This window comes from Euprymna scolopes, chromosome 41 (assembly GCF_053919585.1).
Source record: "Euprymna scolopes isolate OS-2025 chromosome 41, ASM5391958v1, whole genome shotgun sequence".
Taxonomy (NCBI): domain Eukaryota; kingdom Metazoa; phylum Mollusca; class Cephalopoda; order Sepiida; family Sepiolidae; genus Euprymna; species Euprymna scolopes.
The window spans coordinates 15,838,132-15,862,350 of NC_136522.1; the positions used below are offsets into that span (position 1 = coordinate 15,838,132).

The 24,219-nt window shown below is 32.2% G+C and overlaps 1 protein-coding gene across 1 annotated transcript in view; it reads left to right on the plus strand.

Moving 5' to 3' along the window:
* LOC145266361 (excitatory amino acid transporter 1-like) overlaps positions 1 to 3,197 on the plus strand; it is a 183,501-nt gene extending 180,304 nt beyond the window's left edge. Inside the window, exon 11 of the mRNA XM_080121984.1 lies at positions 2,715 to 3,197. Coding sequence (XP_079978110.1) covers positions 2,715 to 3,006 — 292 coding nt within the window. The 3' untranslated portion in view covers positions 3,007 to 3,197. The remainder of the gene's footprint in view (positions 1 to 2,714) is intronic.
* Positions 3,198 to 24,219: the final 21,022 nt, after the last annotated feature.

Consider the following 24,219-nt stretch of genomic DNA (forward strand, 5'->3'; position numbering starts at 1 on the left):
TTTTTACTTAGAAAATCGCTCATAATTTATTTGGACGTATATAATATTTTTTTATTTATTTTTTTATTATTTTTAAAATAGTAATCTACGTACATGCATGTTTCAAGGTAACTACATCTCGTCAGCATAGCTTGAAGGTGCCTAAGAATCGAACTCTGGACCTTGTGTATCATAGTCCAGTGTTTAACCGCTCCGTAGTTTTATTGAACATACATCGAGCTTCATAAAAATGATTGGTGTACAAAAAAAAAGGATAAAATATAATTGAATAAGCATATTTTTGCTCATATATGTGTGTGTGTGTGCGCGCGCATGCGTTTATGTTAAAATAAATATATGTTTATTTCGACTCATAAAGAACACATGCTCTGTTGCCTACAGTGTGTTTGAAGTCTTACGACGGAAAGTATAAACACTTCTCCGAAATCAAAACTCTGAAGACAGTGTATCGTTAAGTCAACAAGTTTATTGAAATTGAAGAAGGTAAAAACTGAAAACAGAAAGAAAGAATAAAACAGAATTAGCGTGAAGCTTGGGGTGGAAGGGAATGCAGTAAAAGATTAAAAATACGGCAGAATTGAATGAGTCCAGAGAACAGAATAGCTACGAAATAGAAAAGTAAGAAAAGAAATCAAAGTCCCGATGAGAAAACGAAAGAAAGGAAAAAAATAACTTACAGCGAAGGTCTGACGTCAAGGAAAGAAATGTCGAGGCAGTAGCAGCTAAGCCCTCGTGGCGGTCACCCCGTCGAAAGGGAAAAGGAAAGTACTGGTGTCAGCGGTGAAGGGTCACAAATTGCCCCTTCAAAGAAAGGAAACGGTAAGGGGCAGAAAATGTTTATGATGTATATATTCAATAAGGCTATCTTAAAATTCCAACGGTTTATTAAGCTCAATGAAAATGGATTTACACTTTCAGAGCATAATTAAACTATATGAATGTCAATTAAAGGTATATTCCTGTGATTTTGAAATGTTTAATAAAGTTATATATATATATATATATATATATATATATATATATATATATATATATATATATATAAAGTTGAACGTATGTGTGTGTGTGTGTCTGGTCACGAATAGGCTCCTATATGGTTGACTATTTATAGAAAACTGATCACATATAATGATAGAAGATGTATCGAGACACAGTAATGGGTATGTTTGATCTGGCATAATGATGATTCATTAAAATTGTAGGTTCTGCGTACGCGCCTGGTTCACAAAGTATGGAAATAATAATACTTTGATAAGTATGTTTTAACTTAAATAGGGATGGTATAATAAAATTGTGGGTCTGCGTTCGCGCCTGGCCTCCATAGAATAGAAATAGGCACACACTTTAATAAAGACTTTTCATATCTATCTGCGTAAGTATACTTTGATAATTATGTTTCAGTTTGAAGAAATATGGTATAATAAAATTATGGGGTGTTCGTTCGCGCCTGACCTCCATAGAATGGAAATATGTCGGAAAGTTTAACAAGGTTTTTTAATATAGATCCACAGAATATTGTGATAAGTGTTTCAGTGTGAACAGGTATGGTATAATAAATGATGGGGTTTATCTATTTTATTTTTACTTTGATCATATTTTGCTTTGGTTTTGATACCCCCAGATTCGAAGCTATCTCTTTACAACTCTTCCTTTTCATAACCTATCATACTTTCATAAATCAGAGTCCATTTTCTGTATGCTGTTTTTGAACCCAGTCAACGACGGATACTTTTGCTAGTATATATATATATATATATATATATATATATATATATATATATATATATATATATATATATTGAGAAATGTTATTAAAAAGCACAGAATTTTTCTGTTTCCCTCTTTTCTTTTTTATCTTCTCCAATCTCCGAATGATATTGTTTAGGTTAAATCCATAAGTTTGTAAAAGTTATGGATTTAACCTAAACAATTTGGAGAAAAACGCAAAAAAAAAAAAAAACCAATTATTCGGAGATTAGAAAAGATAAAAAAAAATAGTGAAACAGAAAAACTCTGTGCTTTTTAATAATGAAAATATGTTGCCTATATATATATATATATATATATATATATATATATATATATATATAGTAATTTATAAAATATATATGGCGATTAAGCTACACTGAATATTCTGCGTTTCATCCAACTATAGGATTCGTCAGGCTTATGCGCGAATTCTGTCGTTGCTTCTTGTTTTTATATATGTTGAGGATTTCTAGTCGGCCAATCAGCTTTCTAGTATACACCGCGTCCCTTCCTAGTGTAGCTTAATCGCCATATATATTTTATAAATTACTAACTAGCTCTACCTACGTATTGAGCACTTTTGAAGTAAATACTTAAAGTTTACGCATAAATCTATACTTTCATATATTAAATTTATGCGAATAAATGAAGTAGTTATATATATATATATATATATATATATATATATATATATATATATATATATATATATATATATATATATATATATATATATATATAACATATTTATAGCCGTGGAAGTTTTTTTAACCTTTAAAACTATACCAAAAAACATTTAATTTTTATATTTTTTATCATTCGTTAGAAAACTATTTAGTCAGTAAGTCATTTAATCACTTGCAATCAATGCATCAACTTGCTTTCTCAAATTCACTATACTTTAAGCGATCATCAGTTGTTTAGCATGAAATATTGTTTCGAATTTTTTGTTTTGTTTTTACCAGAGACCGAATCCGCACTAGTGGCAATGTTCTCAGCCACATCGTCGGCGCCATGTTCGTGATCCACTTGTGTAAATCTGATATTCCACCGGAAACGGACGAGTTCCACAACGATCGTGACGATAATCAAGGGGATGAAGAAATGTCCGAGCTGACTGCAACGACCGGCTTCGCCAACACGCCGGCTAGTGATGATGATGACGACGACGCTGGCCACAACCCGAAGACTAACAAGAAACACCATCACATCGAATTGAATGGACATCTTTTGAAAACAGCTGACAATCCCGTATGACGTGGCAGACACAACCCAAATACACTTACAAATATACCTACATAGAGTTTGTATGGATTTTTAAACAAACATGAGTACAAACAAATGTACAAACAAACAAATATACAAACAAATATGCATGCGAACACATATACAAAAAAACACAAATTCACACACACACACACACACACACACACACACACACACACACACACACACACAAAGGAATAAATATACCTACATAGAGTTTGTATAGATTTATAAACAAACATAAGTACAAACAAATATACAAACAAACAAATATGCATACGAACGCATATACAAACAATTAAAAACACATATATGTGGATATATATACAAACACATATACAAGCAAATATGCAGACAAATATATATATATACACGCAAATATGTCAAAATATATATAATACACACACATATATATATATATATATATATATATATATATATATACCAACAAATATGCAACTAAAAGATATACAGAAAAATAAATATACACAAACCCATATAAAAAATTAATATATATATATATACACCATATATATATGATTGCTTCATTTAATCACATAAATTAATATACGAAAATATAATTTTATGCGTAAATTTTCAGTATTAACTTCAACAGTGTAGAGATTGGTAGTAAGTTATAAAAATATATAGCAATTAAGCTACACAGAATATTCTGCGTTTCATTCTCGTGAGAATTCGTCAGGCTTAATTGACATATATATTTTTATAACTTACTATCTATCTATCGCTCTCTCTCTCTCTCTCTCACTCTCTATCTATCCATATATATGCACACGAACAAATAGCACACAAATATACAGATGAATAAATATCACACAAACACATATACAAACAATTAATATATATATATATATATATACATATATATGAAAAAATAACAAATAGACAGATGAATAAATATGCATACACACATATACAAACAAGTAAAAAATATATTTATATTTATACAAACAAACAAATATACATAAGACGCTATGCATAGAAACAGATATACAGAAAATTCAAAAACAAACATGTCTGAAAACAAAAAATATACAAACAAATACAGAACACATATACGAACAACTTTACATACAAATACGTATACGTACAAACAAATATACTAACACATATAAAAAATACAAAAACAAAGAAATACACATACAAACAAATATACAAATACAAGACAACCGCATATATATACAAGCAAACAAATATACAAATACAAAACAACCACATATATATACAAGCAAACAAATATACAAATACAAGACAACCGCATATATATACATTCAAACAAATATACAAATACAAGACACCCACATATATATACAAACAAACAAATATACAAATACAAAACAATCGCATATATATATATATATACAAGAAAACAAATATGCAAATACAAAAAAAAACATATATATACAAGAAAACAAATATACAAATACAAACCAACCGCATATATATACAAACAAACAAATATGCAAATACAAAAAACCACATATATATACAAGCAAACAAATATACAAATACAAAACAACCACATGTATATACAGGCAAACAAATATGCAAATACAAGACAACCGCATATATATACAAAAAAAAACAAATATGCAAATACAAGACACCACATATATATACAAACAAACAAATATACAAATACAAAACAACCGCATATATATACAAACAAACAAATATGCAAATACAAAAAACCACATATATATACAAACAAACAAATATACAAATACAAGACAACCGCATATATATACATACAAACAAATATACAAATATAAAACAACCGCATATATATATACAAGAAAACAAATATACAAATACTAAACAACCGCATATATATACAAGCAAACAAATATACAAATACGAAACAACCGCATATATATACAAGCAAACAAATATAAAAATACAAAACAACCGCATATATATACAAGCAAACAAATATACAAATACGAAAAAACCGCATATATATATATACAAGCAAACAAATATGCAAATACAAAAAAAAACATATATATACAAGCAAACAAATATACAAATACAAAACAACCGCATATATATACAAGCAAACAAATATACAAATACAAAACAACCGCATATATATATACAAGCAAACAACTATACAAATACAAGACAACCACATATATATACAAGCAAACAAATATTCAAATTCAAAACAACCGCATATATATATACATCCAAACAAATATACAAATACAAAACAACCGCATATATATATACACATACAAACACATATACAAATACAAAACAACCGCATATATATACAAGCAAACAAATATACAAATACAAAACAACCGCATATATATATACAAGCAAACAAATATACAAATACGAAACAACCGCATATATATATACAAGCAAACAAATATGCAAGTACAAGACAACCGCATATATATATATATATATATATATATATACATACAAATTAATATGCAAATACAAAAAAACGCTTATATATACAAGCAAACAAATATACAAATACAAAACAACCGCATATATATATACAAGCAAACAAATATACAAATACAAAACAACCGCATATATATACAAGCAAACAAATATGCAAATACAAAACAACCGCATATATATATATATATATATATATATATATATATATACCTACAAACAAATATACAAATACAAAACAACCACATACATATACATACAAATATACAAATACAAAACAACCGCATATATATATACAAGTAAACAAATATTCAAATATAAAACAAACATATATACGTATATATATACATATATATATACATACATATACATATATATATATATACATATATATGTATATATATACATATGTATATAGACAGGCAGCATATGGGCATACAAACAAACATGCAAACGTAAAATAGTAAATCGACATACATACAAACAAACATACAAACGTAAAATAGTAAATTTACATACATGCAAACAAATATACATCGTTTTTATTCGTTTATTTGAAACATGGTGAAACAACAGGAATTATAAAGATGAGGATAACATTATTCGTTTATTTGCGGACTGTTATCCTCATCTTCATAGTTGTTGCTGTTTCACAACATTTCAGCCAACTCATCCTCTGGCCTTCTTCATATGATTAACCGTGACGGAACAGGAATGCTGAGTTTTGTAACTGTATCCCCAGTAATTACTTCAGACGATGCTCAAGCATAAGCATAAAGATTCAACTCCTCTATCCAATGCGTCACGGGCCCCGGCCGTTGGATCTCTACGGTTCCAGGTGAGCATTGTGTTAAGATAGCGGTTTCAATCCTACTAAAGCAGGCCAGAGGATGAGTTGGTCAAAACGTGGTGAGACGACAACAACTATGGAAGGCAGTAATTGCTGGGGATGTAAGAGAATCAGCATTCCTATCCCGGCCAGAGGATGGATTGGCCAGAACGTTGTAAAGCAACAACAACTATAAAGATGAGGATAACAGTTATCCTCATCTTTATAATTGCTTTTGTTTCACCATGTTTCAGCTTACTCATCCTCTGGCCTTCTTCAGGCGGTTAACCGTGACGAGATAGGAATGCTGAGTCTCTTAACTGTATCCTCAGTAATTACTGCCTTCCATAGTTGTCGTCTTACGCCTCGTGGCGCAGTGGATAGAGACGTTGAATCTCTATGATTCCAGGTGAGCATTGTCTGAAGATAACGGTTTCAATTCTACCCAAAGCCGGCCAGATGTTTATTTGGCCAAAAACAGCTATGGAAGGCAGTAATTACTGGGGATACAGTTATGAGACTCAGCATTTCTTTCCTGTCATGGTGAACCATCTGAAGAAGGCCATAGGATGAGTTGGCCAAAACGTGGGTAAATAACAACATGCGAATAAATAAATACACAGAGTACTAATCTCAAAGGATTCCAATGAAAAAATAAAAAATTTAATTAAAAAATAATATAAAATATACAAACATACGAACAGACAAACAAACAAACAAACAGACAGATCTGCACACAAACAAGACACACAAATAAATAAACTATCAAATCTCTAAACAAACACGTGTATCAAATTCATATAAAAATCCTACACTGATGATAGCAAAAAATAAATGAAAATGACGAAACTACACCAAAATATAAAAAACACGCAAAACAACAGATTCAGATAAAAACAAAACAAAAAAAACATATCAGTAAAGTAATCTTTCCCTTCTTTATCAAAAAAATTATTTTTATCATTCGTCCTTCTTCCTCATATTCGTCCATTGTACATGGCTGGTTTAAAATAAACAGAACACATCCAACACATCGCTCAATAACTCATATAGATAGCGCCACTAAACAAATATCTATATATTAACACAGTAGTACCTTTAACGCAATATATATATTTACAGAGAAAAATATTTATATTAAGATGTTGAATAGAAAAGAATGTAGAAAATAAACAAGAATTTAAAATAGATTGATGTCTAGAGTCTGACGTGGTTTTGCGTAAAGATCATTTTAAAATGACATGGACTTGAGGTAGAGTTTTGGAAAAAAATGATGATTTGAGCAGTCAAGAATCGGTAGCGATAGAGAGCAGATCATGTCGGACGGTGATGGCTCCGAGTAGAGGTGATCAGAATACGTTGGTCTAGGACTAGCGGCAGCTTTCCAATGGAGGAAACATCGGTAAATAAAGTTGCTGAAAATACAGGGTGACCCAAAAAAACGGGTCCCAACTCTAATTAGGCCCCCGTTTCTTAGTGTTTTGTCCGAATGAAATGAAACTTCAAAACATCACATAAAAACCGTAGGGTCTTTGGCCTTTTTTTCTCCGTTCTACAGCATATGTTCTAGATGGCCTCCATTTAGCTTTTGTTTTTTGGGGGGTCACCCTGTACAACTCGAGATTTGTTGATTCATTGGAATGAATCTTCTTTGCAACTTTTCCGAGGATCCGTCAAACAAGATCAAGGACGGGCCAGGTGTGCCTCTCCAATTGGCCCGATTTAATAACCCGAGAGAACTGTTATTTCTCATTTTTGTTACATGTCCGATTTTAAAATTTATCTGTTTTCCTAAGTTTTATAGCACTAGACGATGCACAAGTTTAGACACACGTACATAATACATACCAAGTTATACAGATCGAATATTGCATATTCGTTCTGGTGCTGTTATGTATACACCCCGCTACGTAACAGGTATATTGAATTTAAACGCGGCATCAAATTATTAAAGAAACATTATAATCAGTGTATCTATCTGGAAATAGACTAAGATGATGAATAAAGTCGGATTTTGCTTAAATATTTTTTAGGACCGAGACTTATTGAGTGATGTGTTAGTCATAGTTATACGCCATGTTTGTACATAAGTCCTAACATCAAGAGGAGAGGCTCTGCCAAACAGATTACGTAGGTACGTGGCATACGTGAGGTGCAGACAAATTCCCGGATTTCCGCCTGGCGTGAAACCCAACTGACCAAGCCTACGTTCGTGTCAAGGCGCACCGACTGAATTATCCGCATCTTATCTAGTGAGAAATATGGCACGCACACACACAAACGCGCGCGCGAACAAAAAGGAAACAAAATAATATAAGATTTTTGGTTTGTGACGTCAAGGAAAAAACACGCACACACACAAAAAAGAAGGATTGTTTTCAATTCTTTGATGGTGGTGAAAATATATTTTTCTTATTCTATTTTTAAATATTTGGTAATTAACAAAAAAATACAACCGAGGTATTACTCATGAAAATTATATATATATATATATATATATATATATATATATATATATATATATATATATATATATATATATATATACGTCGTCTATGTACGTATATATGTACATGCGTATATAGTCATAACTCATAAAAATAATTTATATATATGTATATATATATATATATCTACATGCGTACGTAGACACATATATTATAGCACATAATTATAAGTGACATTGTTATATAGATAATAGCAATTATAATATATATCTATATACATACATACATATTTATGTACATGCGACTACAGACAAATATATATATATATATATATATATATATATATGTACATGTATATATACACATATATGCATACATATATATTCATATGCGTCTATATATACATGTACGTATATGTATATATATGTATATATGTATATGTACATGTATGTATATATGTATGCATATATGTATATACATATATTCTATATATATATATATATATATATATATATATATATATATATATATATATCTATATGAAAAATACGGTATATCATGAAATGAAATGTCGCGGAAAAAGAATGTATGAAAAAACAAATAAAAAATACTCCAAAAAATGTAAAAAATAAAAATAAAAAAGTCCAATCAAACAAAACCAATTTGTGTTATTTAATAACATTTGCTTAAATGAAACCCTTTGCTTATATACGTGTGTGTGTGTGTGTGTGTGTGTGTGTGTGTGTGTGTGTGTGTGTGTGTGGCAATGAATAATGATGACCTATTTTATTATTATTCATGATTTTCTATACTGAGCTATATTCTTACACAATTAAATAATTTTTACTTTCATAATTAATGTGTATATATATATATATATATATATATATATATATACGCACACTAATTATGAAAGTAAAATTCATTTAATTGTATTACATATATATATATATACACACACACACACACACACACACACACACATATATATATATATATATATATATATATATATATATATATATATATATATATATAAACCGAGATTTTTCCAAGCTTTGCTTTATAATAATAATTTTCTTTTTTGTGTCCAACATCATATTATATTACCGGATAAATTGTTACCCAACACTGAGGATTGCCTAAGAATGAAACAATAGTGTATTTAGGTCTAAATTATGAATTATTATATAAATATATATGATAAATATATATATATATAATTATTATATAAATATATATGATAAATATATATATATAAAATTATTGTATAAATATATATGATAAATATATATATAATTATTATATAAATATATATGATAAATATATATATATAAAATTATATAAATATATATGATAAATATATATATATAATTATTATATAAATATATGATAATATATATATATAATTATTATATAAATATATATGATAAATATATATATAATTATTATATAAATATATATGATAAATATATATATATAATTATTATATAAATATATATGATAAATATATATATATATATATATATATATATATATAAAATAACACTATTGAAAGGGCGGACATAGGCTTGATTCGTAATGATGGGCTAATAATAGTGAGAAACTCTACAAGAGTTAAATGTGATCAGATTAGAAGAGCAATCCATAGAGACACGAAAAATTTTGGCCTAAAAGTCGAAGTTAATGCTAACTTAAAACAAGTTAACTTCCTCGATGTTACTTTTGATCTAGATTTAAGCACTTATAAACCCTTTATGAAAGAAAATGCTTATCTTATTTATGTATCCATTATTAAACATATACCGTTATCTATTGAAAGTAGAATAAATAACAACTCGTCCGATGAAGTAATATTTAAAGCTATTTATAATGCAGCACTTAAAAATAGTGGTTATAAAGACATAGATATAAAATATAAAGTCACTAATACCAGCACAAATAGATCTGGAAACCGTAACAGGAATGTTATTTGGTTCACCCCTCCCTTTAATAGTATGCTGAAAACAAAACTTGGTAAAAAAAAAAACTTTTACAGCTTATTAACAATCATTTCCCACCAAACTATGTGTTACTTAAAATCTTTAATAAAAATACATTAAAATTAAGTTATATCTGTGGTGATAACTTGGAAAGAATCATAAAAAAGCATAATAGAATCTTAAGGGTGAGTAATGGAGATAGTATAAATATTAGTGATAACATAACAGTGAATAAATGTAACTGCCAAAAATCTGAGGAATGCCCCTTAAATAATGAATGTCTAACCCCATCAGTGGTATACCAGGCTAGGATATTCCCAGTAGAGAACCCGAGAGATGAAAGATTCTACATAGGTAGTACCCAAATGACATTCATAATTAGATTCTATGGACATACACGTTCGATGAATAATTAAACGTATGAAAAGGACACATCATTATCGCTATACAACTAAAAATTAGTAAGAGAAAATAAAGCACCTAAGGTAGAATGGAAGATTATTAGAAGAGCCAGTACTTGCCACTCATTGAACTCACCATTATGCTTATTAGAGAAACTTGAGATAACTAGGTTTAAGGACAGGGATAAACTATTAAATATTAAACAAGGAACTCTAAGTTATAAAGATCAGAAGGACTACAATTGCAACTATCCCCCATCCAGAGGATGAGTAAGGTCGTAACTAAGATCCTACCCGAATTGATTGCATAAGTAACTTAATATTCTATCTTCTCAAGCAATTAGAATATTACTAACTTGAATTAATACCTATATAATAGTATATCTGAACGAAACAAGTAAGAAATAGGTGAATCTCAAAATAATGTATGCATGTGGATGTTTGTGTAGATGTGTATGTGTGTGTATATGTCCTATTTTATATATATGTACGTATATATACGTAGGCAGAGGATAGAATTGAAATATAATAAAAAAGGTAAGTGCTACAATGTATAAACCTTTTTATTCCGTTTGTATAGCCTAAATGCTCTGAATTTGTTGTTATACATTATTATATATTATTTATGTATTGTTATGTATCTTATGTATCTGTATAAACCTCGAAGGAAGCGGGTGGGGGCGTGTGATATTGTTATGCGTGTGGGGTTTAGTAAAAAGAATGATGTAGAGAATGTGTTCAGATCGATATCTTTAGATGTATCATGTGTGTGTCAAGGTACATATGTGCGTATGGGTGTATATGTGTAGCTATATAAATAGACTATCTCGTATATAGAGATTACAAGAATGTTTATTACCAGAGTGTATATGTGTGTATGTATATATGTATATTATGTATGTATATATACACATGTGTAAACTATAATAATACGCTTTTTCTCAAACAAAAAAGAGGGTTACCACACTACTGACACGTGTGGATGGGGATATAAGTATGCACGGTCTGATTATGTGTGTATGTAGGGATGAATTGTGTGTGTGTGGGGGGGTGTATATATACGTTTTATTGAGACATGTATCCGGTTGGGATCTACGGATTTTAAGGTTCCCAATTTGACAGCCTTATTAATATTAGTATAATAACAGACGTAGTATATAATATGCGGGTATATATATTGCCGTTTGTATTGAGGGTGCGTGTGTTGATATAAATGCCTGTATGAGTATGAATATAAATATCTGATAACTGTGTGCATTATGTATATGTGTATGTGTATGTTTGTATATGTGTATATATACACGGGTGTATCAATTTGCTTTCAAGAATTCACAGTAGTCCGAATGTTATTTAAGGAATCACCACTTGTCTACCATGAAACACTGTTTCGGGATTTTAATTCGACAACAGTTAAGTTTTAAACTTTAAAACATTGGAAGGTGGTGAGGGTCGAGGGGGAGTTTTAAATATTCAACTAGACACGGATAGGAATAGAACGAATCCTCGCATAAGCCTGATGAATCCTAGCGTGTGTGAAACGTGGAATATTCTGTGTAAGTTAATCGCCATATATATTTTATAACTTACTACCTAGCTCTACCTACGTATTGAGCACTGTTGAAGTAAATACTTAAAGTTTACGCATAAATTTATACTTTCGTATATTAATTTATGTGATTCATTTAAGTAATCATATATATATATGTGTGTGTGTGTGTGTGTGTGTGTGTGTGTGTTTTATTTTTTATTACCGTTTTATCTGAAATGGTTACGTAAGGTCTGTAAGGTATAACGAGGCTGCTGAATCGTAAACATGGTCCAACATCCGAAACATGTGTAACCAAACAGATAAAACGGTAATAAAAAAATAAAACACATATTTGCTCAGCAATAGTATTGAGCACTCTCTTCAGGTTTTTACTAATTACCAGTTTTACCAAATATATATATATATATATATATATATATATATATATATATATATATATATTAAGAGAGAGAGAGAGAGAGAGAGAGAGAGAGAGAGAGAGAGACCAAGCATATTTTCTTCTATGATTATCGATAGTTTCCGGTCTAAAAACTCAACATTTTATTCCGATTCTACATTTTTGTGGTAGAAATTTGAGCTGTTTTAACAACGAAAGAAAATATTCTTATTGAATTTCTATTAAAAGAAATTGTATGCCACTCGGAATTAATTTAAAATAGTGATTTCTTTTTCATAATTACCGACAGAGCAACAGAAACAACCCAAACTGCTGTCATTGCAAATCTTACAGTTTGTTTTCTTTCTCTTATTTTTTTTTTTAAATTGGAGCCTATTTCTCTTTGAAATAAAAAAAAAACGTTTTTTATATGTTTGCTTACATCGTTAAAGTCAAAGATATTTAACAATTTTATTTGAAATGAAACAGTTTTATTTCATTTGACTTATTCTTCAATTAGTCAGGTTTCTAATGTAATTTTGTGGGAACTTTTTGGAGATTTGCAAACCTATATATTTTTGGAAAGGTTTTTGTCTCAGGAATCAGAAAATCAATGTTTGCATTTGCCCAGATGCGTATATGGTGGCCATATTGGATTTACAAAATGGCCGCCGTAATATGTACGTTTTGTAATATCTCGGCTTCTAAATAAGCTGGAACACTGATTTTAACTGCTAAACCTACATTTTCAGGGTCATAGAAGCCAATGGCGGTAGTTATAAAGCAACAACATTTTAACATTAAACTTTAGATGCATAACTGGGTTCAAACTGATGTGCTGTTGTTTTATTGCAATATCTTTGTAATAAAAAATATGTATCGTTTATAAATTCATACTTCAGCTGTTCCTAAAATAATCTTGCTTTTACATCACTAATTCAAATTGTTAATTTTACTTCTGATACTTTGAGAACTTGTAGTTTTTGTATTGCTATTCTAACATTACTGTAATTCTCTCTGTGTAGGTTAAGCATGAGTCGCAAAGTATAGAGGAGGCATGTCAAACCAAGGAGTCCATTAACTGGAAGCAATGCATTCTCTGATGATAAAAAAAGGAGTCTTGATGCAACATCCTCGATTAGAATCCTATGGGCTCATACTGCACATAATTCTAAAGAGGGCTCGTTTGAATGACGGAGACTATGTCCAAGTCCAAAGGCGACTGCAGAACTGCACACCAGAAACACTGTGTGAAGAGAAGGCGGTCTGACATCGCTCATGTTATTCGAGTGCTAAAGTTGAAATACAACATGCAAGAGATAAGAAAGAGTGCTTCTTCTGCTAACAGGGCAATGGCCAACATTACCAGATCAGGACTGAGAATGCAGGTAAAAATCTCAAAGATGCTGTGGAAAGGTCTCATAATCCTGCACTGAAGACTAGGCTGAACACCTGCATCTCATCAGGTGATACACATGCAATTAATGTCCTATGTGTTCCATGCTCTTCGAGATACTAACATTAGCAAAACTGCTGAAGAACCCTTTCTACAAAAGGCGAGTCTGTTTAAGCTGATAAATCTTATTGATGTAGAAACAAAAAACATACCTTTGGATGGATGATATTGAAACGACTTAGGTTAATATGTTCAAAAGTTTTTGAAAGTCATGTACTTGTATTCAGCTCAAACATAAGAAAACGAACTGTCCTCTACTCACCAGATGCATGTGAAGAGGACATGGTTAATACCGCAATGGTAAGAAGGAGGAGAACAGCATGAAGACAATCTATATAGCAGCACAGGTGATAAGGAAAAGCATTGCAACCTTCAAAAAGCCCAAGGAAAGAAATGTCATTCAGGTATCTAGTGACAATGACGATGTTGCAGCTGAATTATACATCTTAATCCATTGGATAATGGTTGGGCCTGCTGAAAAGCTGGAAACTGTAAAGAGAACCAAAGATGTTGACCGAGCAACACTGACGGTGAGCCAGTAAACAGGTAAGGTACAAGCCAAGCAATGAATCAGCATTCAAGTCACCCCATGCACAAGGGAACCCTCAGGTTCTGGGACTGGCACTGACTGTCCACCATGACACGCAACAAAAAGCTGTTGGATCTTCTCAATGTTCATGGCTACGCTATTTCACATCACCGTGTCCTTCTCATGGAAACTGCTCTGGCAAATGCTGTTGTAGAAAACACCAGAGCATACCAATGCCTTTATGTACCACCATTCCTGAAGAAGCTGACAAGAGAAGACATGCCCCATGAAGACCAGTCACCTCAAGCTGGAAGTTCTACCCACCAAGATGCAACGGATACAGGATTTACAGAGCCCACATCTACCGATCAGCCAAGTCAGAAGATAGCACTGGTGGATGGCATGGTGCTTGTGCAGAAGCTGAGCAAGAAACCAGTGACTCTAGTGACAGTTAAAGATCTGAGTGGCTGCTTTAATGACAGACTGATGCAACTAACATGAAATCATTCTCGTTTCTGAAGAGTGCGACCAGAGATAAACGAAGACAAGGAAAAGCTTCTGTTCAGTATCAAGTCAGAGATGACACTAACAACAAACACATCCCAATGAGGAGGTTCCTCTCCCACGACAAGATGAAGGCTGATCTGACTGACTATGTTGCTGCCCAAACTCAGAGAGATCATCCCAGCTGATCATCACATCTGCTTCTGGATACACTAAGAGCAACAAAGACCTGGTCTTTGAAGTAAATAACTATGAGGAAGCAGACATGCTGCTGATCCACCAGGTTGTTCTGGCTTCACAACGAAACCCACTTGATGCACAGTTAGTATTTTTCTCCTCAGATACGGACGTTTTAGTGCTAATCACAGCAAACTATGACCTACTGCTGAAAAACACGTCCATTTCTACGGCCTCTGGTGTTATAAAAATTTAACCACTGTGGCGAGCTCTAGGTAAAGAAAGAGCAAAGGCTTTGCCAGCCTTCCATGCGTTCACTGGGGCTGACAACACGGGGAGGTTCTCCCGTATATGCAAGAAAACCTGGCTGCATATCTACCTCAAAGCAGATGCAGATGTTGTCAATGTTCTGCAAATGCTTATGGATGAAACGGAAGTGAGAGAGGGAATGCTGTCAACACTGGAATCCTTTGAATGTGCAGCTTACTCGCCAAAAGGGATCAACATATATATATAATCCCTGAACTTCGATGGCATCTGCAAGCATAGAGCAGAAAGTGACAGGCTCCCTCCAACACCTGGAGCTCTAAAGCAGCATATTTTAAGAGCCCATGTCCAAGCAATGGTATGGGCACAAGCAGTCATTGCTCTGCAGATTTCACAACTGGATCCCCTGGAAAATGGATACTTCAAACAATTGAATGGCATCCTGAAACCAATAACCACAGAGGTCCTCCCAGCCCCTAAGACAATTCTTGAGATGGTCACATGCAAATGTATATTTGACTGTTCTTCTGGCAGATGTTCCTGCAGGTCTAAAGACTTAGCATGTACTGACATGTGTCGGTGCAGCAGCTAGTGTGAAAACGATGAAGATTCCCAATCTTTGATGCATGAAAGTGATGTTGATAATGATGATGATGATTATGCATAGACTATGATCAAACATCTCATTATGTTTCAGATGGTTGCACAAACATTCAAAGTTTACAGTTAAAAGGCATTTCAATAAAAATAACTCTGGTTTAGTATCTAACTGCCAGGGTTGTTAAGGTTTTTACCCATATGGTGGATTATGTATTTCAATGCGGGGGGGGGGGGTACAAAAGATGAAATGATAACTTGGACCATTGAATTCCTTGGCACTGAAAATGTAGGTTTAGCAGTTAGAATCATTGTTCCAGCTTATTTAGAAGCCGAGATATTACAAAACGTACATATTACGGTGGCCATTTTGTAAATCCAATATGGCCGCCATATACGCATCTGAGCAAATGCAAACATTAATTTTCTGATTCCTGAGACAAAAAACTTTCCAAAAATATATAGGTTTGCAAATCTCCAAAAAGTTCCGACAAAAGTGAAAATTGTGCCATTAGGAACCTGACTAAATATCAAATCCACATTTAATATTAGAATTTTCAAGTGAAAAGTAGACATGCAATATTAGTCTGAGTAAAAAAAAAACGTTATCTGTCAAAATAAATTATCTTTAATGGCAAAATTTGTTTTCTATTTTATTTGAACTACGTACGTTTAAAAAAACAGTGTTATAGTATATCTATAATATAAAGCTGAACGTCTGTGTGTGTGTGTTTGGTCACGAATAGGCTCCTATAGGGTGTACTATTATAGAAAACTGATCACATATAATGATAGATGTATCGAGACACAGGAATTGCTTTGTTTGATCTGGCATAATGATGATTCATTAAAATTTTATCATACTTTCATAAATCAGAGTCCATCTTCTGTAGGCTGTTTTTGAACCCAGTCAACGATGGGTACTTATGCTAGTATATATATATATATATATATATATATATATATATATATATATATATATATATATATATATATATATGCATGCAGTGGGATATCTTAGATGCTAATAAAGTCTAAATCTAAGAGATCCAAGATCTTGAAATGATATTTCGAGTGAAAATTTCTTGATACATCGCTTGTTGGATGAGGGCGAAACTGGTCAGCTGATTTATTTTTTTGAAAATAAAAGCTGATTTGCTTTTTTGTAAAATAATATTTTTTGTTTGTAATTTAAATAATTAAAGTTAAAATTGAATTTATTTTTCCGTGTGCAGTCGGTTTTAATTTTAATTAAAATAAACTGATTTATTTTTGCAAAATGTTTTTTATGTTTGTATATTTTATAATAAAAATGGGTACGTCACGTATGGTGTTATTTATAGAAAGTTCTGAAAGTAGTGTTAATGCCCACTTGTAACATTACAGTAAAACAAGAGTTCCGGTAGTTGTCTTAAAGAAACATTTATACCTATTGTTATGTTAGTTAAATAATTGTAAGAAATGAATATGCTATTATAGAGTGGAACGATAAAATTGTCGTCCCAATAAAGACTACGTGATTCCATTTCCGTTTGATGAAAACCGGTTTTCTTTTTTTGTTGCAGACCATTTACTAGTTAGCCACTTGCGTACAAATCCCAAGAGCGATAGGAACCTTGTATCATGTTTGAAAGTGACACAATGCTCAACGAGTAAGATCGGAGATGCGCCGCTGTACAACTCATGCTCACTACCGATCCAAGTTATGACAACAGGACCATTGCCAGCACCCTCAAAATGCATCGTTTGATTTCCATGAATAACAAGGACATTCCCAGGTTGATAAAAACAAAGTTTCCGGCCACAGTCATGGTCTTTGGTGTTGTTTCAAGTAAAGGTCACATCATGCCACCTCACATCTTTGAAGTCGGCTTGTAAAGTGTACCTGGATATGCTGAAGAATGTGGTGATCCTCTCGTGCAATCAGGTGGTCGCTGATAAACCATGGGTGTGGCAGCAGGACTCAGCGCCGGCCCACAAGTCTAAAGAGACTCAGGCTTGGCTTCAGAAGGAGTGCTACGACTTTGTACCCTTCTCTCACTGCCCCCTTCCTCCTTCCTCGATCTGAACCTGATGGACTACTTATTTTGGTTATACGTCGAGAACATCACCAACATGACCTCTCACAACACCATAGCCAACCTAATTGCCACCATCCCCCGATTATTTACCGAGCTCCCGCTAGCGCTTGTGGAAAAGGCACACTCTCAGTTCTGGGCCCGTATCGAGGCGGTGATTAAGGCTGAAGGCGGCTACATTAAATAGATGGCATCTCTACTACATAACCAAGTTCCATAAATTGACTTTTTCAATAGAAGTTTTAAAATAAAGCTGTAGTGTTGTTTTCTTTAGGGCGACAATTTTATCGTTCCACCCTGTATGAAATACGTTCAGAAGCCAAGTTACAACGCAATATAATGTAAAATGAACAAATATTTATTTGGCTAAAATTAATATGTCGGCTATAGACGCTATCTTCAGAATTGTACACACTTTTTTCCTTCGCCATTGTGTATACCAAGTTTCATACAGATTATCAATGCCCATTTTCAAGGACTTTTCAAGCCTTTTGAAGCCTTCTCCAAAATTTCCTCTAGACGAAATTTAAGTTTTAAAAACAAAATTTGATATATAAAGAATTATTTAATTAATAAAAACTAATAATACTTTATAATTTATTTATTTAGATATCTGGACTATTGTTCCCATCTTCTAGTTGTGGTTTTCACAACATTTCGGCCAATTATTCTTCTGGCTTTCGTCAGGTTAACCGCGACGGATAGGAATGTCAACTCCTCCCACTATATCCCAGCAATTGCTGCCTTCAGTAGACATTATCATCTCACCACGGTTTGGTCAACTAATCCTCTGAAAACAACAACTAAAAGATGGTGATAAAAAGCAGGTTTCTTTGTCAGAGGAATAATTGGCCAAAACGTCGTAAAAACAACTAGAAGATGGGGATAACAGTCCAAATAATTAAATAAAAATTATACAATTTACTCATCTCCAAAATAATTCAAAAATTAATTCACTAAAATAAAAATACTTTGATTAATATTTAAAAAATATTTATTTCGATTTTGAATTTCCACTCTGCTACATCTTTTTAAAAAAAATTTTTTAATTACATTTTAACCCCAAACAAGGCACATTGCCACTTTGATGTAGGGGACTACTATAAGCTACAGGGGTATTATGTGGGGAGTTGGGAAGCAAGATGTCGGTTCACGTTACACTTGAACTTCTGCATGTCAGTACAGTTGGGGAAGCAGGAACCCGGAAGGGAATTCCAAATTCTAGCGGTTCTGGGGAAGAAACTACTGGAGTGGAAGGCTGTCTTACATCTAGGGATCTCAACTGTGAAGGGGTGGGATTTTGCTGCTTGTCGGATTTGCCGGGGGGTATTTAAGTCGAGGGGGCACAAGTGCTTGTAGTTCATCAGAGCATTCATTGTTAAAGTACTTGTAGAACAGGCAGAGGGATGCTACATTTCGTCGATGGAACAGAGGTTGAAGCTTAGATGACAGTTCAGGACCTATCAGCTTGGCGACTCTCTTTTGAACCTTGTCTAGGTGTTAGAGACTAGTAGCATCAGCACCATCCCAAATATGACAACAGTACTCCATACATGGGCGGATGGTGGCCTTATAGAGGTACAGGATACTTTCAGGCGTTAGTAGCTTTCTAGCATGGTAGAGAGAACCTACCTTCTTTGGCATTGTTCTCAATGTAATTGTTCTAACTCATATTTCCTGTGAACGTTAGGCCAAGGAGTTTAAAAGATGTACTTTCAGATAAAGAGTCTTTGGCCATTGCTATTGGTGGTAGAGAAGGTTTCTTGTAATTATTGAAGGAGACAAGTTTAGTCTTGGTAGCATTGAATGTGACCATCCACTTTTGTCCCCATTCCACTACAGATTGGAGGTCATCCTCTAGTGTTTCTGCCATTTCTTTAGATATGTGTTCATTTGTTTTCCGTTGGTGTCTGTTATAGAGCATCTGTAAAGTATATAGATAATAATCGGGTTTCCAGACAAAGAGATGTAACTTTTGTATCGATAATACCAGAAATATACATGATGCAATTTCCAAAGAATATATTTATTTCGATTTTATTTTTAATTTTTAATCATTTAAATATTTTAACAGAATTTTAATTAAATTTAAAAATATTTTAATAGTATTTATATCAATTATATTTTTATTTTTCTGACACAAATTTTTACGGAATATAAAAACTACGATTTTCAAGGCACTTTTCGATATAATAATAGAAATCAATCCTTTTCAAGAAAAAACTAAAAATTAAAAAAAAAAAAAATGCGAACCCTGCACGGAACGAGAACTATATTTAATCAACAAATATGTTCTAATGAGACTGTTATTTTTCTGAAATTTGGTATATAGGGTATTCAGATATGTGGAAAACTTTTTTATCGGTTTTCATCTGGAAACAATGGCTGCTAAATGGGCGGCAGAAAAACTAATAACATGCAGCAAATATAAATTTATTATTATTTCCATGAAAATCGTGTACGTTGTATTTTAGATATAGAACCGGCCCAAATGAGACAAATTAATTAGTACTAATAAATACACAGAAAGTAATATTGTGCTACATAGTTCAATACAAATAATAAAATCATATTGTAAGAGATAATCTTTAATTTACTCCTTCATGTTATTTTTTGTTTGATCTTTTTCTTTCGAACATTCCCTTTTTTTTTACGAACTTTTCGCTGACTTCTTGCCCATCAAAATTACTACGAGTCGATTTCTCACACCATTACAACAATGATCATATATTATTAATATGGTATTCGAAAACGAGGCTATATCAAAGGGAGGTCATTCTCGTATTCATGTCCACGATTGGTAGATTGGCCTTTTAAAGCCAAACTTTGCGCGTTTGGCCTTTTTTTGTGAAGTAGTTTGGCTTTCAAAAATTGCATTTGGCTCTTTTTCAAAGCGTAACCTACGGACTAACTAAGGAAGGAACAAGTAGAATATTATATGGAATGCCTTTGAAGCTTGAGTATCCAACCTCTAGCTCTTAACGTGTGACTAACATTGAGGCATAGAGAGTTGTAATTTTTTACTTCTGCATAATATGACGCATGTCCTACATAACCTATAATGGCGCCTTTTGATTTTACTTTGTTTAGTGTGTTAACGTGTGGCTGACATATAAGATGGAGCAAAGCGTAGTATCTGTTCTGATACAACACTTCATCTTTTCTGTCTTCGATCAATGGAGAAGAATGATTTCTAGACTTAAACAATCCTTAGTTTTAAATCATAGGAGAGCGCTCCTTCCTGACGACCTTGTGTCTGATTCTACCATCGTTGCTGGTAAGGAAGTGGGATGGGAGGACATTTTCCTCATAAAAATATTAAGATATCACAATTTCTTATAATAATATTACAAATGCATAATTATCACTATTTTTTTTTAATTACATTTTCACCCCAAACAAGGCACATTGCCACTTTGATGTAGGGAGCTACTATCAGGGACATAAGCTACAGGGGTACTATGTGGGGAGTTGGGCAGCAAGATGTCGGTTCATGTTACACTTGAACTTCTGCATGTCAGTACAGTTGGGGAAGCAGGAACCTGGAAGGGAATTCCAAAGTCTAGCGGTTCTGGGAAAGAAACTACTGGAATAGAAGGCTCTCTTACGTCTACGGATCTCAACTGTGAAGGGGTGTGATTTTGCTGTTTGTCGGGTTTCTCGGGGGTATTTACGTTGAGGGGGTACAAGTGCTTGTAGTTCGTCGGAGCATTCACCGTTAAAATACTTGTAGAACAGGCAGAAGGATGCTACATTTCGTCGATGGGACAGAGGTTGAAGCTTAGATGACAGTTCAGGACCTATTGGGTTGGCGACTCTCTTTTGAACCTTGTCTAGGAGTGAGAGACTATTAGCAGCTGCATCAGCCCAAATATGGCAACAATACTCCATACATGGGCGAATGGTGGCCTAGAGGTACAGGATACTTTTAAGACATTACATTAAAATTAGAATTTAAAACTGTTCTTTTTTTTTTTTTTAAAGTTTTTGCAGAATTTTAAATATAGAATATAGAAATGTTCCGGTTTGAGAATTTCTGGAATGTTCTAATTTCTGGGGTTCCATTTGCAGCATTTCTGGAACTTTCCATTCGCTAAAACTATAAAAGAACGCTGATAAGGTCAACTAGTTAGTGAGTCAGTTTGAGCCGTTACGCTACTCCAGGTTGTTACACGCTGACTAGATTAACGCCAGCCAATATTTCCTGGAATTCAAATCCGGTCAAAAGGAATTTTATAAAAAGAATCAATTACAGGCACCCTCAAATAAAAAGTGGACATTTGGTAATTATAAAGATTTTCTTACTTTCTCTTTGACCAAATAAATACTGTTATTAATTCTTAATAATTTGGTCTTTCTTCTAAATGTAAACTAGACTGAATTAAGAACTTGCTTATCTCTGGTGTTGGGACGATTAATCAGAATCGGAATCGGAATATTGGGTGGTATCAGAATCGGTAACGGAATCGGAAAAATTGATGCCTATTTTTCGATGCCAAAACGATCTTTTTGATTACTTTTTTTTTATTTGATTTTATTTAAAGTAAAATCTTCCATTGCTGGTAATAATGATAAAATAATAAATATTTATTGATTTTAAAATATCAGTAAAGCTAAAATCGATAGATCATCCTTCACAAGTGTATTTTGACGTTTAGGAAAATATCTGCATATTGAACATGTGGGTTTTTTTTTACGAAGATCGGGAAAATAAACTTATAGTTAAATAATTAGAGATTTACAAAGAATTGGAATCTTAATCGGTAATTGTATCGGAATCGGGAATTTAGCACGGAATCGGTAATTGTATCGGAATCAGGAAAAATTTTGGAATCATCTTTCACTACTTATCTCCCTTAGACCATTTGTAAATATTTTTGTTTCTGTTTTTGTTTTAGGTACAATAAATACTTTTATTTTTCTTTAAAAACTCTGAGTTTTATTTATTTATTTTTATTTTATTTATTTTTTATTTATTTATTTTTTATTTATTTACTTATTTTTTATTTATTAATTTATTTATTTTCATTTTTTAATTTATTTTCATTTATTTATTTATTTTTTCTTTATTTATTTATTTATTTTTTATTAAAAAAATTTTTTTTTAATTTATTTATTTTTTATTTATTTTTTATTTATTTATTTTTTATTAATATTTTTATTTATTTATTTGTTTATTTATTTGTTATTTATATATTTTTTATTCTTTTATTTTATTTTCATGTACAATAAATACTTTGCATTTTTCTTAAACTCTGAGTTAAAGTTTTATTTTTTTTTAATATATGTTGCATGGTTTAATACCACTAGACTAAAACACGTAACACAAGTCAATAGAAGGACACATCTTTTCTTTATGCCCTGCTACAATATGGCCGTCTTTAAACGCGACACCAATAAACACTTGTCACTAACCCTAATCAAATTTCATTCATTCCAGTTATCATTTTTGAATCATCTCATAATATTCTTCATCATTCAATTCCTAGACACCACTCAAGATCTAGTAAGACAAACCTTTCCACAAACTACATTCTGCTTCAATTAGGTCATCTTTGTGTTAGATATTTACC